Below are 18,150 nucleotides of genomic sequence, written 5' to 3'. Positions count from 1 at the left end.
AAGGTAGCACCAAGAACAGATGAAGAAAGGCCACATCCACTGACATCCATTTTCTACCTACCATGTGTAATGCACTGAAACCACAGCTCCCTATCCACAACCAAGCCCCACAGACCTTTCCATGGTTTACCCCTGACACTTCACATGCCCTAGTTCAGTCCATTAAAGGCACATCCACCCCAGTATACCACATCATATCAATTTACTCTCTTTTGTGCATACCTTTCACCCTTCTGCATGTTCAGGCCCAGATTGCTCAAAATCTTTTTCACTCCATCCTTTCATCTTCAGTCTGGTCTCACCATTTTCCATTACGTCCATTTCTGAAACATACATCCTCTTTGTCAAACTTTCAAACATTCATTCTCTTCAGCACACCCCCTTCAATTCTCAACCTCACTCTTTTTATTACCAGACATCTCTCTTGGCCTTTCATTACTTACTTGGTCAAATCACATGTTGTCCATAAACTTTTCATTACCAACACATCCACCCTCCTCTGCACAGCTTTATCTATAGGCCATGCCTTGTCCTCCCAAGTAACATTTTCCCATATCTTCGTCATGTAGGACTCTATTTATCTCCTTCAAGCTTTTTTCTGTCTTAACTGTAAAAGTGCTTCCAGAATATAAAAGAAAAAAAAATCTGTCATATCTTCGTCACATTTAGGGACATCAGTATACTGAGTACCATATTTTTCATATCAGTTTGGGATATACCAGGCGTATATCCGGGATATGGTCAAGGGAAGGGAGAATTATTAAATTGCTAGAGCAAGAGTGATATGTAAGAACACATTATATATTTGAAAACTTGGTATTTTTTGAGTTACGTGGATATTCAATTTAATCACTAATATGAGTCAAATTCCCTTAAGACTGATTACAGCTGTAATAGAAAGTTTATTATGAGACTGATCATTTTTTTTTATGAAGACAAATTTATTTCATAACATAAAACTATTGATAGTTTAGTTTTAAGAAACAAGGCAATATGCTTTTGCAGAAAAAACTTATTTGATAAAAAAAATCTGTTAATGTTTACGAAGATGATGAAATGGATAAGTTGTTCCATTTGTCGCTAATGTAAATCACTGAAACAGTTAAGTACACAAACATACACATACATTTTTTCTTTTGAGGGATGAAGAAAGTTAGTAGTTAATTATGCAAATCATAATTAAGCATACTTTTCAGCATTGTACTGTACACTGTATAGTTCAAGGGGGAATTGACCCTATTGTTCCCCTTGGATACACCCCTGCCTTCAACAGACCTGCATTATTTCTGAAAGATTTTATTATTTGTCTTCCAGTCCTCCTTCTTACCTTTGACAGTTTATCTGAACACTGAAGGAATTTAATCCTGTATGTGTAAAATCATTTCTTACTAAAACTGTTGTCCCAGTTTTGATATTCATCACTGAAACATACTCACCAGAAATTTTTTCTCAGTGCTTGTATTAAAAGCTCTATTTTTGCATATACTTTTCTGTGGGGCGTGGATGTGGAAAGGGAGCTGTGGTTTCAGGCATTATTACATGACAGCTGGAGACTGAGTGTGAATGAGTGGGGCCTTTGTTGTCTTTTCCTAGCGCTACCTCGCACACATGAGGGGGGAGGGGGATGTTATTCCACGTGTGGCGAGGTGATGATGGGAATAAATAAAGGAAGACAGTATGAAATATGTACATGTGTATATATGTCTATGTCTGTGTGTGTATATATATGTGTACATTGAGATGTATAGGTATGTATATTTGAGTGTGTGGACGTGTATGTATACATATGTGTATGGGGGTGGGTTGGGCCATTTCTTTCGTCTGTTTCCTTGCGCTACCTCGCAAACGCGGGCAGACAGCGACAAAGCAAAAAAAAAAACTTTTTGTAAGTACAAGTAACTGCTGTTCACAAATCTCCTTCCTTCCCACGGAAAGAAAAATAGTGGTTAAATGTAGACTGTAATAGTCTGTATAAAGGATCACACTTAGTAATACAAATTTTTACCATAAAATATAATAATAATTTATTTACAACAGAGAGTGTTCAGGCATCACTCATATACAGAAGATAAATGTGAGAGAATTAAGGAGTAGAAGTGAAGCAATAACTTAAAACTAACAAGGCACTATTTCCCGTCGTGGATGAGACTTAAGCATCAGTGCATGGTTTATGAGTTGGTGGCAAGAAGTCCGTCATTTGCAGGAAATGTGAGAGGCGCTTTTGAGATGTAGCCATATACTAATGAGTGCATAATTAAATACAGAAATGCTTTTGTGATTTGGTTGATACTTGAGAATACCAGTTATGTAAAATGTAATTTGTAATATCCAATGGATAAACTGAATTTTATAGATAAAAAACTAAAACTAAAAACTGAAAGACTAAGATATGGAATGATTACAAAGGCGCTCGGTTGGTGTCAACTAATCAGTTACTGGAGCATCCACTTTTTCTCATTGATTATCATAGTCACTTTCCAGTCTGGGAAAATCTAATCATATCAACATTGTGAACATAATTTTGATTTCCTATATGCTAATTCTTGCATTCAAAGATAGGATTGCATGTTTTTCTTGGCCACTTTTCTAGGATAGAGCTGCCTTCTGGTACTAATAAAAGAAATTGGAATATATATGAGAAGAATGAAGGTGGCTCTAGTAGTTGGGAAAGAGAGAGTATGTGAGTTACAAGTCAAGCAAGATGTCTTCCAAGATACGCCTATGTGTGAATACAAATTGTGAATTCAAAAAAATCATAGGTAAACATAGTAAAATCAGAAAAATCATGCACACAAATATAACATTATCACATTATGAACATTCTGACTAAAATGGATCCTCAGTCACTCATTCTGAACTGGGATGTGCTTTACATAAGGAAATATGTGGGCAACAAGAATAGTATATGTAAGGAAATTAAACGTTTTCAAGGAAACATTCATTTGCACCTGATTTTTACAGTTCTTTATCTTGCAAATTGTAAGAGAGAAAAATAAATAATCTTTCTTATCAGAAGAGTCAAAAGAATTACTGTGAAAGTATCACAGATTGACTTGTACATTAGATGGATATTATCTGGTATTTTGACATATACATTAGCATGACGATATCATTGCCACCGAACTCACACTGTCTCATCCCTAAAACTCATTGACTTAATTCAATATGTCCCTAAAATACAAATGAAAAATAGAGAACAGTAATCATAATATCAAAAAAGAGAAACAGTATCTGGAGAGTCCTAACCATAAATTTACAATATAAAGATGGACAATTCATGGGAACATAGGAGTCTATAAACCAGATCCATATTATGAAGTAGAACTAAAATTCAGAAAATCACAGATAAAAAAAAGAAGAGAATGACTTGACAGATATTGAGACCATAAAGGTTATTTTTAGTTCAGTTCAAGTATACACAGTGTAAGTACAGTGTGAAATCACCAGATATTTGTCTTGCGAGGACAAAGGAATCATCAACTATAATGCAAAGAAAATACAAAACCTGAATCATGTGGACATACAGCACACTCACTTTTCTGTTACAAAATTCCAACTTCTGTACATAAACAGTGAATTTCACTTCATTTTTTAATACATGAGAGTAATGCTGACAATATCAATAATTATCAGAGTTCTGCATAAGAGAAATGTTTGCTATATACCAAGAGTAAAAAGAAATCTCTTTACTAATTCATCTTTGTAAGCAATCAAATATGCACTATGAACCACGTAAAAAATTTCTTTTATGTTTGATTAGGTGTAACCCCATTGGCTCGGAACATGCACACATTAGGCACAGACCTAATGGCTCAAAACAGACACACCTGTGTAAAATTATGACATTTATAAAACATGAACTTGTTTCCCTTTCTTTAAACAGATAGCTGCAAAGGTGAATTGAGGAAGAAAATGTATAGATGCAATTAAGAGAAGTGAAAAAATGCTATTTTCTAATACTGAGGAAAACAAAGCCCACTTAATGCAACCTATTCATACTGCTGATACATGAACTAATGGAGGAGAATTTTTAGTATGTACTGATATCAAATATGGTTTTTACACTGTTCATAGTACATAATTCAATTATTCATTTCTTTAACAAATAGTGCTGTACCAGGTGTTTAAAATCCAAACTCTTTCAGAAGCACCTTTTGAAGAATTGTAACTAGACCCACTTAATAATCATAATGTGCCATACTTTTGATCCATATTCTTAAGGAGAATAATGCAATTACAAGAAAATCAAGGATCTCTTGCAGATCATTTCCTAACCTGGGAGTGCTATTTTTAGGATAAAGCTCAGGTGAATGTTAATTACCATGAGTTTCACAACTGTAGTTTGTATTTGTGACTGCTGAATTCTTATACTGGCTATGAATCACTGGAATATTTTCATTTTCTTATTGGATCTAGCCACAATTGCTTCTTGTACATGTTCCTTTCTTTATATCACAGCATATTAATCACAAAAGCAATGTTTCATGTTTCTCAAAAGTCAAAAGAATACAATATGATCGAGATGGGCAAATGCAGCCCCCATATAGTGATGTAATAGCCTACATCCATCATTCAAAGTCGTTGTGCATGATGTTAAATCTTGATGTTTTTTCTTTACAGATATGTGCTGCAAGTATTACTTGACTATGGTAAGTTTCCTAACCAGCAATTCATAATTCATATATCAATATATAAAATAGTCACTATGCACATATACAGTGTTATACAGTGTCAAAAAATGATCCTAAACTTGTAAAGTATGAACAGTATTTAAAGTAAAATATCTAATCTGAATATGGTACAGTATGAAAATGTATATTTTTCTGATAAAATCACTGGAAGGTATATTGTTAATGTGCTTATCATAAACACCTATTGATGCTCTAATTCAAGCAGCAAACTTATATATCAGTATCTTTACATGGCTGCACAGAAGAGAATTTATGATTACACCTTTGCTTAAAAATATATGATTCAATTACTGTTTAAATTCAGAATTTTTAAGTATACTATGCAAGATAAAAAATATCCATTCGCTATATAAATAGATACCTTGGATGAATCCAGTTATGATATCTTGGGGCAGTCACAAATACTTGTGAAATACTCTTGAATAAATAGTTGACAAATATAAGCATTTGATTTTTAAAGCAATGAACAAGGCTGGTTTTTGAAATGATAAAAAAGCACAAGTATATTTCATACTTTGTGGATGTGAAAATCACTGAAATGACTTGAAAAACAAAATATTAATGGTTAGTACAATATAACCATTTATGTCCCTGACCTTGGAATTCCTTTAACTGATCAAAATCACTGTCACAAAAAGTTAAGGGAGGTTTAAATGCAAAGCAAGCAAAGCTACCAGACAATTACATTATACATATGTCTTTTTTTTCCCCGGTATTTTGCATAGTTTGTGTGTCTGATTTAGATACTGAAATAATTCCAAGTAATATCAGATAGACCAAGGGATGCCTTTGTTAACCTTTCAAGTTATTTTTGATTCTAAACATGTAAGCTAGATACATGATCTGGGCAGACTAATTAAGATAACAAAGATTCAATTTTGAAACACGTTTTCAAATAATTCATATTTTCAAGTAAATATACCATTGAATCAATTTCACACAAAGTTAATGCACAGGATATGTGACAAGACTTTTGTTACAGGAGGCAGGTGAGATGGACTTACACCAGTTTGGTAGGTACATCATGATGATATTCATGTTTCAGCACAGTGCTTTAATCTGATTAACTCTCTTCTCAGCCTCTATCAGGTAATTATTTTTGTATTGTCACTTGATGAATGCAGAGAAGGCTGATAACGAAACTGCTCACTTAAAATATGCTTTTAGACCAATAGATACTGCCTACTGTGTAGAAAAGTATTGGCAACATAATTTCACACTCTAAAGTCTAGGTTCAATTCCTTTGTGAAGCAAGGCTGCTGTTTTTTGTGTCTTTTAGGTATTAACTCTCAAAAGAATCTAACTCAAACTCCATGCCTCAGACATGACTACACAAAAATGTAAGAAACAGAATACCAAATTATGGCTTTTTCAACATACATTCTTGGGTATTTCTTGAAAATTGGCAAAGATGTATCCTTTGAAGTCAACCTAGACAACTATAATTTGTCATTTTACATAAAATTTTGATAAAATTTATTACATTGTTCTGTGACCAGAATGAATAATGTAATAGATTAACTTCATTTGATTAGGATTAAAACCTAAGTACTTGATCCATATGAAATAAAAATTATATAAACTACACATGATTTGGTAAAGAGATTAATATTCCCATGAAATTATAAATAAAAAATATATGCCCAAAGATGTAACTTCTAAATGCAACCCAAGTATAACCACACATTGAATATTTCCACATTCCTTCTATCCCTTACGCCTTTTCAGTATCAGTAGAACTCATGATAATTAATGTAATGATGATGAAATAATCCCAGTCAATGCACTATACATATTGTAGCAGCCTTTCCATCATCTTCACTGTGTATTATGTATATAGCATGTATACAGTACATTACTTAATGGCTGAATATAAAAACCAAAGTGAACTACACATATATATATATATGGAAAGTGCATTAGCTGATGGTACTGAATGATTGTGGTAACATATTTATGATACCATGTCTCCAGCAAGAGACACAGTCCTGATGGATATGCTCACCTCATGATATGAAATGAGTAATATTTTCATTTAATATTACGGAGGACAGAGGTCACTATTATTCCAGACACACTAATGAAATATTCAAATATATCTAGACTTAACACTACCAATAATACATAATTTACAGTCTGATACCACCAGGGTACCAGTACTAATATTTCTTAGGATATAATGTTTTTCCTTGTGCAAATCTTTCAGAATATTGCAGTTCAAAGAAATGTGCAAGTAAATTAGCTTTAGCCTAATTTTCTTACACTAGGAACATCTCAAAAGGTTTTTCAAGATGACAAAATTACAAAAAAATGCAAACACATGAGCAAGTTACAAATAAAATTCAAATCACAGATAATATCAGTTTCCAGTCTTTTATCAAATGCACTTTAATTAGTTTATTTATCATCACCCCAGGACTAATTTCTATAAAAAAAATCCTCATGTTTCCCAAGACCTTTTTGTAGGCTCCTATAGCCCAAGGCTGCACTATTTTTAGTACCAAGGAAATGTAGACTCCTACGGAGTGAAGTTCTCTGACGAGACTGTACTTCTACATTACAGCAGGTGCAGTCCTGTAACATCTCAAATTCTCTTTAAAACTGATAATGACTACAAAATAAATAAGTAAATAAAAATAAAAGCCTTTGCCATGTGCTGAGACTTTTCTTAGTCATGTTGCTATTTCCTACATTCAGAATCTTTGACAGCATTCTAGTGCTACTTATCTCCACTCCAATTAGTGAAGGACCTCTTGCAGTGCTTGAAACCCATCATATACTTATAATTTCATGATCTTTTGTCCTATAAATTATTAGTGATATGAAAAGAAACATTATTTTGACTAAGGAAGTTATGAATAAATAAATGTTGGAGAGAGAGATGGAAAACTGAAACAACAAAAGGATAGAAAAAGATACAAGAAAAAGTGCTGTACCACCAAGTAGGCTGCTCTGAGAACATGGCCATTAAACATAATACATAAGAAAGAAGAACAAAGGAACATTCTATACAGAAGCTTTGTTTAGGCTCAAAGAAGTGGCTGATGAAACAGTTAAGGTTCTGACTGTCACCAAACTCTGAATGCATGAAAAAGATATGATATGATATAAACAGGTAGAAAAATGCCTTTTGGCACTGCTAAAGTATCCACTAATTTCAACAGTATTCTTATAGGAAAATCATTCGATTAGATCTCTTCAAAAAAAGAAAAATAAATAAATAAATATTGTTATGCTTGGGGATAACCACTGCATGTTCTGATGTGTAACATCTTTGGCTCAGTATTTCATGTATCTTTCAAGTTCTTGTTTCTTAAACAGTCTAGTATAAATATTTACATCTTAGAACATGCAACTTACACAAAGTTCATGTTAATGTCACTGCATGAAATGCTGAGACTAGACATCAAAGAAAGTGCCTTGATTTCCATTACACTTTAGGAAACGGAAAATCACAGACTTCAAAGGAGTCGTTTTGAGCATAAGTCATTTTGTCTATCACATGGTAATCTATACCTGCCGACATCAAGCTTCTGCTTCTTGGTGAAGAAGAGAGCCATTGTAAGTTCAGCTATCCAGTTTTACACTTAGCTTTTCCATCTAATGTCCGCTTGTAAAAGTCAAACTGTTCTTCATATTTCACCATATGAGTTGATATTGTTTTTATGAGGTTACAAGTATCTGTAACTTTAATTTTCTCATTTCTGAATCTAGAATCTCCAATCCTTCTGATTCTTAAACTCTCACCCACAAAACCAGTGACCAACACATCCTCTAGCACGAAAAATGTGGTGTCAAGAGCTTTCTGGTAAATTTCATCTACCACATCATTGGTGAAAAGGTATGCTGGTCCGGTGAGAAAATCTGGGTACTTGGTTTTACTGTAAGTGTTTGTATCTATGTAGTACTTGCTCTTCTTATTCCTCACTGGTTTCCAACCCTTTGCCATGCGACCATACATGACACGTTGATCGTTTGTCTTAGAATCAATAAAGGAGAAAAGTAAGGGCATGTTGATAAACATATCGTCGTCTGTCTTGAGGATGAAATGTGACTCGGAGCAGTATGTCTTAACCCATTCAAACATGGAAATGGTTTTCAAGGTGAGGTTACTATAATGATCAATGAAATTTGCTTGAATAATATCCCCATATAACTCATTTTCCCTGTCTATATTGCTCTGAATATTGGCATCAGTGGTTCTTCCAATTACAAAGACCATGACCACATCCTTCCTTACAGTGAAGTGGCCCCAAGTTTGTCTGACAGCTGTGCGATGCTTTTCATGGTCTGGGGCTGTTGTGATTAGCACCAACACTTTTAGATCTCTTCCATTGTTCTCACATAGCTCTTCGTGAGGCACACTGAAGCCAGACTCATATTTCTCACCAACCTGTGAATATAAAAGAAGTTGGGAGTCTCACTAATTTATGATAATTAGATGATTATAAACTTGACAAAAACAAATAGATTTTTTCTTTTTACATATAAAATTTCTTCTCAGAATAAATGAAAGATATTGCCTTGTCCAAACTGTACAATGAGTAGAAGTGTTCATCGAACTCTGCATCTTTGTCATTAATAGGTAGAAGAATATAACAAATGACAATTCTCAAAGAATTAGGCCATGAAAATAGGGGAGCAGTCTCCTTATATAAAACAAAAACACCTATGATTGACCATGAAAATAGGGTAGCAGTCTCCTTATATAAAACAAAAACACCTATGATGCGCTAACATGTCTCTTCATATGTCCAAAACCATTTCAGCAAATCCTCTTCATCTCTCTCAACCATACTTATCTTATTCATACAACAGTGAATTAATGGTACTGTTATGTCATTCATGCAACAGTCCTTCCTAGAAACATAAGGCATTTCTGTCCAGTATATTTATGGATGTTCAATAATTATGGTAATGATTATCTAAATAAAAAAAACTTATGCTCATTACTGTGACTCTTGCTTTCATTCAATGCAATCTCTGCTCTTTTTCCCTTACTGTCATATGGAATTATAAATGAGAGACTGTCTCGTTCAAAGTGGCTCTTTGGTATGCTGTTTTGTCACTAGGAGACAATATTCCAGATGATAAAAAGGATGACAGTTCACTTTGTATTAACCTCTAATGGCAAACTAGCTAAAGTACATATAAAAAACTTTTCTATATATTAATGCCTCTGATGCCCATTCCCTCTGAGAACTCCAATCAAGGGGATGGCCAACACAAAAGAAAAAGTCTCCACTTACCCCTGTCCTTACATGCCTCCCACACGTACACCATTCCATGTATTTTTCTACCAATCTCTCCCTCCAGCACTCTTCCACTCTTATTTTGCCATGTCACATTTGGTCATCCTATCACCATCCCCTTTGGTTATACTATGATTCACTGTCCTCATAAATTTCCTGTCTTGCTTCTCTCTACATGCCCAAACAGCTTCAAAGTAAAATGTTTAACTTGCTCTACCACTCCATGATTCATTCACTTTGTATTCCCTACCACACCAAATCTCTCATACACACCCACTCCCTCCTTTCTTTCTTCATTCCATCTAGTCATACCACATGTTCCTCTCACATTGCTCATTTTCACAGCTTGGATTCTTGCCCTCTAGACTCATTCCATATCCATGTTTTGGCTGCAAAGGTTAGGGTCTGGAGGGCTATGAAAAACTTATTTTACAAGAATAAATCAATACATTTAAACCTCCATTTATTTTGAATCCATGTACCAGTAGTTTTCCCCTCTAATGCCAAGTGAATTTTCACTTTACAAGATAACATAAAGTTGTTTAAATGAATAAGAATCCATCTTATGTAACTGGCCATAAGCTCCTCCCTTGAGATTTTTTTCTAACAAAGCCTGCAATGGTGCCTTATCATAGCTCCTGCTACATAATCCATACAGAACTGAAATTAATACTTCGGTATGAATTCTCCATAAACAGAGACATTCACAACAAAATGAGTATACCTTAAGGTTGAGCTCAATTGTAAAGACTAGAAATGCAGTAAGATGGAAAATATGAAGACATTTCTATCCAAAACCAAGAGTGTAATGATGATGATATGAGTATGTTCTGTCTTTTAAATATTTACAGTTAATGAATGTTCATTTCTTTTCTTTCTTCCATACTTGTCTGCATTTCCCACACTGGTGAGGTAGCACAATGAATAGATGAAGACAGGGTGCATTTGCTCAGTTCCATCCTCTAGCTGTCATGTGAAATGCAAAGAAACCACAACCAGCTATCTACAGCTGGGCTCCAATGACCTATCTGTGATATTTTCCAGCTGCTTCACATACCCTGGTTCAGTCTACTATTTGCACATCACCACCTGTATACCAGACAGCTCCAATTCATGTGATCCTGTGCACACATTTCACCCTCCTACATGTTTAGGCTTCAACTACTCAATAATTTTGCTCTTCAGTCTTCCATCTCCAGTGTGGTCTTCCCCTTCTCCTTTTCCCCTCCATTTTCAACACATATATCTGCTTTGTCAGTCTCTCGTTACTCATTCTCTTCATATGTCCAACCATTTTAATGCACCCTCTTCAGCTCCCTCAACCACTCATCATATTACCATACCTCCCTCCTACTCTTTTATTATGTTTTTAATCAAATTCATCTCACACCACATATTGTCCTCAAACATGTCATTTCCAGTATCTTCACCTTCCTTTCTCCTTTGCACATCCTTATTTACAGCCCCTGACTTACATCCATACAACATTAAGACTACTATACCTTCAAACAGCCATTTTTGCCTTACCACATAACAACCTTTCCATGTATTCCTCAATTCTCCAAGAACCTTCAGCACCCCCCTCACCCACCCTATAACTCATTTCCACTTCCATGGTTCTATTCACTACCATGTCCACTCTCAGGTATATAAACAGCTCACTTCATACAAGTTTTCTCCATTCAACCCCATACCCCAACTAACCTCTCCCTCTGTCCTACTAAACCTAGTAAACTTGCTTTAAACTTCCTTCTTGTACACACTCTCCCATATTCAGTCCCCAACTTCTGCAGATTCTCATTCAAATCCACTACTAGTTCTGTGTCATTAGCAAAAAGCAACTAACTCAATTTTCAGGTTCCCTCAACCCCTACATACTACATATTTGCCCCTCTCTCCAAGACCTCCTTCACCATTCCATCCATGAATAAATTTAACAGTCATGGTGACATCACACTGCTGCAAACCAACATTCACCTGGAACCACTCACTCTCTCTCTTCCTACTCGTTTACATGTGTTACCCTCAATGAAAAAGTCCTCTCTGCTTCTAGTAGCTTTCCTCCCACACTATATATTTGTACGACCTTCCACAAGGCATCTTTATCAACCCTACCATATGCTTTCTCCAGATCCATAAATGCTGCACACAAATCCTCTTTTATCTTTAAGTAATTCTCACACATATTCTTCAAAGGAAACTCTAGACACACACATCCTCTACCACTCTTGAAACCACATTGTTTCTTCCCGGTCTGCTGGTCTGTACATGCCTTCACCCTCTCCATTACCACTCTCCCATAGAATTTACCAGCTACACTCAACAAACTTATAGCCATATAGTTCGAACACTCACATTTGACCCCTCTAACTTTATATGAATGCACAATACACACATTCTACCAATCCTAAGGCACCTTACCATGATCCATACATACATACATACATTCAGTATTTATACATTTGCAAATCTGTGAACATTGGTTTACTTACAGCACAATAAAACAGGCCTCTGGTAGTAAACTCTGTTTCACACAGGATATATCTTTATCATCTAGTAGGGGGATATAATCTAGGATGGTATTAACTCAGTCTCAGTCTCAATTTACTGATGTTCCACTTGACCATTCTAAACTCTTACTATACTTCTACCTGGACTCAGCTTGCAAAACATACACCACTTTTTTTATTCATTCAATAATGAGCAATGCAAGATAGTGATTCTAATATAATTTTACTTAAATGTATTAAAGGAGCCAAAACATCATGAAATTGAGAATATTTTGTTTTGAATTTTTTTCATAACTTACATATGCAAGGCTTCAAAAAATTTCCCTCCTGAAAAAAAAAAAAACTAGATTAAGCAGTTTCAAGCAAGGTGAGACTTTTACCATCTTTTAAGCATGTTACCAAAAATTGCAATACTTTATAATACCTTGATTTTGCCTTTAAGTGCACTGATGGCAAGGTTGGTGGAGAGTGAAACATTGCTTTTCTTAAGGGCTGTCTTCTTTGTCACAGTTTGTTTGGGTTGTGGCACCAACCCAGTAGCTTTTAACTTTGCACGTTGCTGTGCTTGATTCTTTGGTGAAGCAGAAGCAGACGATGGGGCTTCCTGGATGGTAGAGACCTGTGCTGACTGTCCTGTCAAACCTGAAATCCAGAAGAAATGGTCAGAAAAAGCAAATCAATATTTTACTATTTAACTTCATCCCTTACAGCTCTCTCTATTTATTTTCTAATGACATAAGACAGGGTAAACAGTGATGAATCACCAGTTGAACATATTTGCACTGCTGTATTTTTTCACACAATCATTACCAAGACTTCTTATGAACACTTTAATAATACATATGATGTACAAGGACATGAGGGCCCTATTTTTTTTTACTTCATTTCACTCTTTGGCTGTGTTTATGATGAGATTGCTCTGGTCTGAATTTGAGACTGTATCATAAGGACAAGTATGATGTACAATGCCAACTCATCCGGACCCCTTCACATTGGAAGATCACAGTGATCCTGATATACATTCCAGAAACTGTCATGAGATCTCTCTAATTAGAAAGTATTCCAAGGCTACAGTTTCACGAATGACATGTTGAGCATCATTGATCACCATCAGCTCCAGGATTTCCAAGCATGGACCAGTCAAGTATCTTGTTGCTGGACTAAGGGAAACTGGAAGTAATATTCACCTAATAATATCCGGATGAAAGTATCATTATATCTGACCATCTTTATATACTACCCCTTGCTAGTGGAACTGGGATAGGGAGAAACTGAATACTGCTGCACCACTCAACCTTGTCAAATGATGAGTCCAAAGGTCATAGGCCAGTCATCAGCAATATACACTGAAAGTAAACCTAAGCCCCAATAAAAGTATCTGAAAGCGATTCATTGTACACCTGAACACCCAGATCTGAACTTGCTTATTTAGCTAGAAGAAAAAAAAAGCACCCTCTCATTTGATATGTCAGTCCACTGGAAAAACTTGTCTGTCTGGAAGTCATCTCAACCCAGTTTCAAAGCCTGTGATCGCTATTCATGTATTGAAGGGCACACACACACATGCACGCGCATCCTAGCATAAGCCATGTACTCATTTGTCGACCAGCCCTAAGGGAAAGATGAACCCCTGGCTTGGGTGTAGGCCGACTGCTATGCCCATGACTCGAACCCATGCAGGTCCAACCCAGAGCTGGCATGTTGTGATTCATGATTTATAGTGCTAACACTACACCATGAGGCTTGGGAGAGATCGTGTGTGAAGAACTTACAAGTGTGAATACAGTACAGAAAAGACTAACGACATGGTCAATGACCTTTACATAACTTCTTAAGCATCATTCAACACAGATTACATGTCATTATTATTGCTATTATTATTATTATTATTATTATTATTATTATTATTATTATTATTATTTACACGTCCACACACGCAAATATACATACCTATACATCTCAGCGGATACATATATATACACACAGACATGTACATATATACACATGTATATAATTCATAGTCTGCCTTTATTCATTCCCATCACCACCTCACCACACATGAAATAACAACCCCCTCCCCCTTCATGTGTGCAAGGTAGCGCTAGGAAAAGACAACAAAGGCCCCATTCATTCACACTCAGTCTCTAGCTGTCATGTAATAATGCACCAAAACCATAGCTCCCTTTCCACATCCAGGCCCCACAGAACTTTCCATGTTTTACCCCAGACGCTTCACATGCCCTGGTTCAATCCATTGACAGCACGTCGACCCCAGTATACCACATCGTTCCAATTCACTCTATTCCTTGCAAACCTTTCACCCTCCTGCATGTTCAGGCCCCGATCACTCAAAATCTTTATCACTCCATCTTTCCACCTCCAATGTGGTCTCCCACTTCTCCTCGTTCCCTCCACCTCTAACACATATATCCTCTTTGTCAATCTTTCCTCACTCATTCTCTCCATGTGACCAAACCATTTCAAAACACCCTCTTCTGCTATCTCAACCACACTCTTTTTATTACCACACATCTCTCTTACCCTATTATTACTTACTTGATCAAACCACCTCACACCACATATTGTCCTTAAACATCTCATTTCCAGCACATCCACTCTCCTGCACACAACTCTATCCATAGCCCACGCTTCGCAACCATACAACATTGTTGGAACCACTATTCCTTCAAACATACCTATTTTTGCTTTCCGAGATAATGTTCTCGACTTCCACACATTCTTCAAGGCTCCCAGAATTTTCGCCCCCTCCCCCACCCTATGATTCACTTCCGCTTCCATGGTTCCATCCGCTGCCAAATCCACTCCCAGATATCTAAAACACTTCACTTCCTCAAGTTTTTCTCCATTCAAACTTACCTCCCAATTGACTTGTCCCTCAACCCTACTGTACTTCATAACCTTGCTCTTATTCACATTTACTCTCAACTTTCTTCTTTCACACACTTTACCAAACTCAGTCACCAGCTTCTGCAGTTTCTCACATGAATCAGCTTCCAGTGCTGTATCATCAGCGAACAACAACTGACTCACTTCCCAAGCTCTCTCATCCCCAACAGACTGCATACTTGCCCCTCTTTCCAAAACTCTTGCATTCACCTCCCTAACGACCCCATCCACAGACAAATTAAACAATGTGTATGTATATACATGTGTATGTTAGTGGGTTGGGCCATTCTTTCGTCTGTTTCCTTGCGCTACCTCGCTAACGCGGGAGACAGTGACAAAGCAAAATAAATAAATATATTATTATTATTTTTATTATTATTAACAATAATAGTTTTTCACGCTTGCTTTTCCCTGTCTTAGGGAGTTGGCGTCAGGAACAAAGGCCTGAGCCTTCAGGAGATATCCTTGTTTGGCTTTTCCCTTTCTATAAAGGATATACTAAGTGGGGAGCACTTCCAACCCCTAAACTGCTTCCTTGTCATTAGTTGTCCCTAGTGTCTTAAAGTGTCGTAAAACCTAGTGTTCTTACATCTTGCTTCTCTTGCCTAACAACATATTTTACTCTTGATTTTTGTTATCGAACTTGTGATGAATCAAGTGAAATTCATGCGTTCAAATTTGAGACAATACGCACATCAATATGGACCCATATGATGCTTGAAAGGTGTCAAACTTGTCAATACTGAAACATTACTATAAACGTTTCTTTCACTCTGGAAACCTTCAAATGTAAGAAGGCCAATCTAAACACCCCTGTGAAGATTTGACCTTCCCTGTGAAATCCAGTATCTCCACTATGATGGCCATTTTAACTTCCCACAGCATTGACTTCAATCTCTCTGTGGAGGATGCTTTAACACCCCTGTAAAGGCAACCATAACTTCCCTGTAAAGGCAACCCTAACTCCCTTTCGAGGCAACCATAACACCCTTTCGGAGGCAACCATAACTCCGTTTTGGAGGCAACCATGACTTTCCAGTGGAGGCAACCATAACTCCTCAGTCAAGGTGGTCATAACTCTCTGATGAAGGTAACCATTTATTCCTCGTGAATGCGATCATAACCCGTATAAAGGCAGCCATAACTCCCATGTAAAGGCAACATGAGTTCTCTGTGAAGGCACATGCTTGCAGGTTATGTCTAAGGATGTTTGTTGCACATTATTTAGGTACTTGTGTACCAGGTAAGGGGTAATACAGTACATGTGTAACAAGGAGTAATACGGCACATGTGCACCAGGTAAGGAGTAATATGGTACATGTGTACCAGGTACGGAGTAATACGGTGCATGTGTACCAGGTAAGGGGTAATATGGTGCATGCGTATCAGGTAAGGGGTAATATGGCACATGTGGGGTGAGATGAGGATCCTGGACTGTGAGATGTAATGATCTAAGTGGCTGGATTTTACTGTTATCTTTTCTTGTACGATTACAATCTCTCCTGCACCTGTTCTCCCGCCATCTAACACAGTCATCCTCCTTCTAACACCACATCTAACATCACCAACACCTCCTCCCCCTCCCCTCGTCCTCGTATAACAAATTCTACCCCGCTCCTTTTAACATTACCTTTACTTTTTAACACTTCTTCCATCATCTAATCCCATCCCAATCCACTACCCTTCCTCTTCCAACTAACACCACCTCTTCCTCCACAGCCCATGTAACATCCTACTACACAGTCCATTTGACACCTCCTCCTCCATAGCCCATCAAATACCTCCTCCTCCTCCTCCTCCTTCTCCAACTAAAACCTGCCTAGCATCTCGCTCTGTGTTACACTATGTCCGGGTGGGTGTCGTGTGAGGCTCCCGGGTGGAGCCAGACACTGGCCAGCATAACGGGACACAACTCACACAGCCAACCTCCCTCACTGGGTCACGGAGGTGTGTGTGTGTGTGTGAACTACGCCAGCCACCCATTCACCTACCCGCTCAAAGGGGAGGAACGCCAGCTGGGGTGACTATGATCCGGCTACTACCCCTTACCCAGGACTCGAACCCCATGAAACTGGTGGGTTGCAATGCATCGCGTCGATACCTGCCGTAGCAGGACACACCCCAACACACACACACACACACACAGAGGAAAATCTACACTCAGAAAATCAAAATGGCGAGTCAGATGAAATCTGGGAGGAGAGAGGTACTACATGTAGGAGGGTCAACGTGACGCTACGGTAACCTGTTGCAGGAGTAAATGAACTCGCCAGATTCTCCTTCTGTGACGGGTTTCAATCTGAGTCTGGCGGTGGGTCGGTCATTTTACTCCTCGGCTGTGTAGGACACGAGTTCCAGCTGATATAAAGCGATGTGATCATCGGGGATCCCGGTGATGGCAGAACCCACGTCACCTCGTTTCCGACACTCGCCCAGTAAAGGTAAATATGTCATATCTCGTGTAGAAGGGAGATGATGATGATGCAAGATAAGACCTGTAGTGTTCGACGCAAATATCGACAATGCTGAGGGGGACACAGACAATATGGCATGAAATGAGTGATAGTAACATACACTCGAATACTCCTTCATACACACACAGATACCCACAGACACACAATACATACACGCAAACATACAAGCACAAATATGCACACACAGCAATCATCGGCAGTGTTCCCACGATCGTAATTAGATTACAATTCATTTTTCCTCCTGCTTGCAAACAGGTTCTGAACACACGGATTCTGTCGGTCCTGATGTACATCGGGTTTACAGCATTCTTCGCCG

At 37.3% G+C, this 18,150-nt stretch overlaps 1 protein-coding gene and 1 long non-coding RNA gene across 9 annotated transcripts in view; one reads left to right on the top strand and one right to left on the bottom strand.

Annotated features, from left to right (window-relative positions):
- The window catches only part of LOC139763803 (uncharacterized), a 38,258-nt gene extending 33,502 nt beyond the window's left edge, over positions 1-4,756 (top strand). The window contains exon 3 of the long non-coding RNA XR_011716265.1: positions 4,621-4,756. This is a non-coding gene — a long non-coding RNA (uncharacterized lncRNA). The remainder of the gene's footprint in view (positions 1-4,620) is intronic.
- Positions 1,999-18,150, bottom strand: part of LOC139763801 (uncharacterized) — a 471,998-nt gene continuing 455,846 nt past the window's right edge. For all 8 annotated transcript variants that reach the window (XM_071690065.1, XM_071690066.1, XM_071690059.1 and 5 more), the window contains 2 exons: positions 12,878-13,095; positions 1,999-9,084 (listed from right to left, as the gene is read on the bottom strand). In XM_071690065.1, coding sequence (XP_071546166.1) covers positions 8,263-9,084; positions 12,878-13,095 — 1,040 coding nt within the window. In that variant the 3' untranslated portion in view covers positions 1,999-8,262. The remainder of the gene's footprint in view (positions 9,085-12,877; positions 13,096-18,150) is intronic.

Source organism: Panulirus ornatus, chromosome 48 (assembly GCF_036320965.1).
Source record: "Panulirus ornatus isolate Po-2019 chromosome 48, ASM3632096v1, whole genome shotgun sequence".
Lineage (NCBI taxonomy): Eukaryota > Metazoa > Arthropoda > Malacostraca > Decapoda > Palinuridae > Panulirus > Panulirus ornatus.
This window is presented reverse-complemented; position numbering and strand designations above follow the sequence as displayed.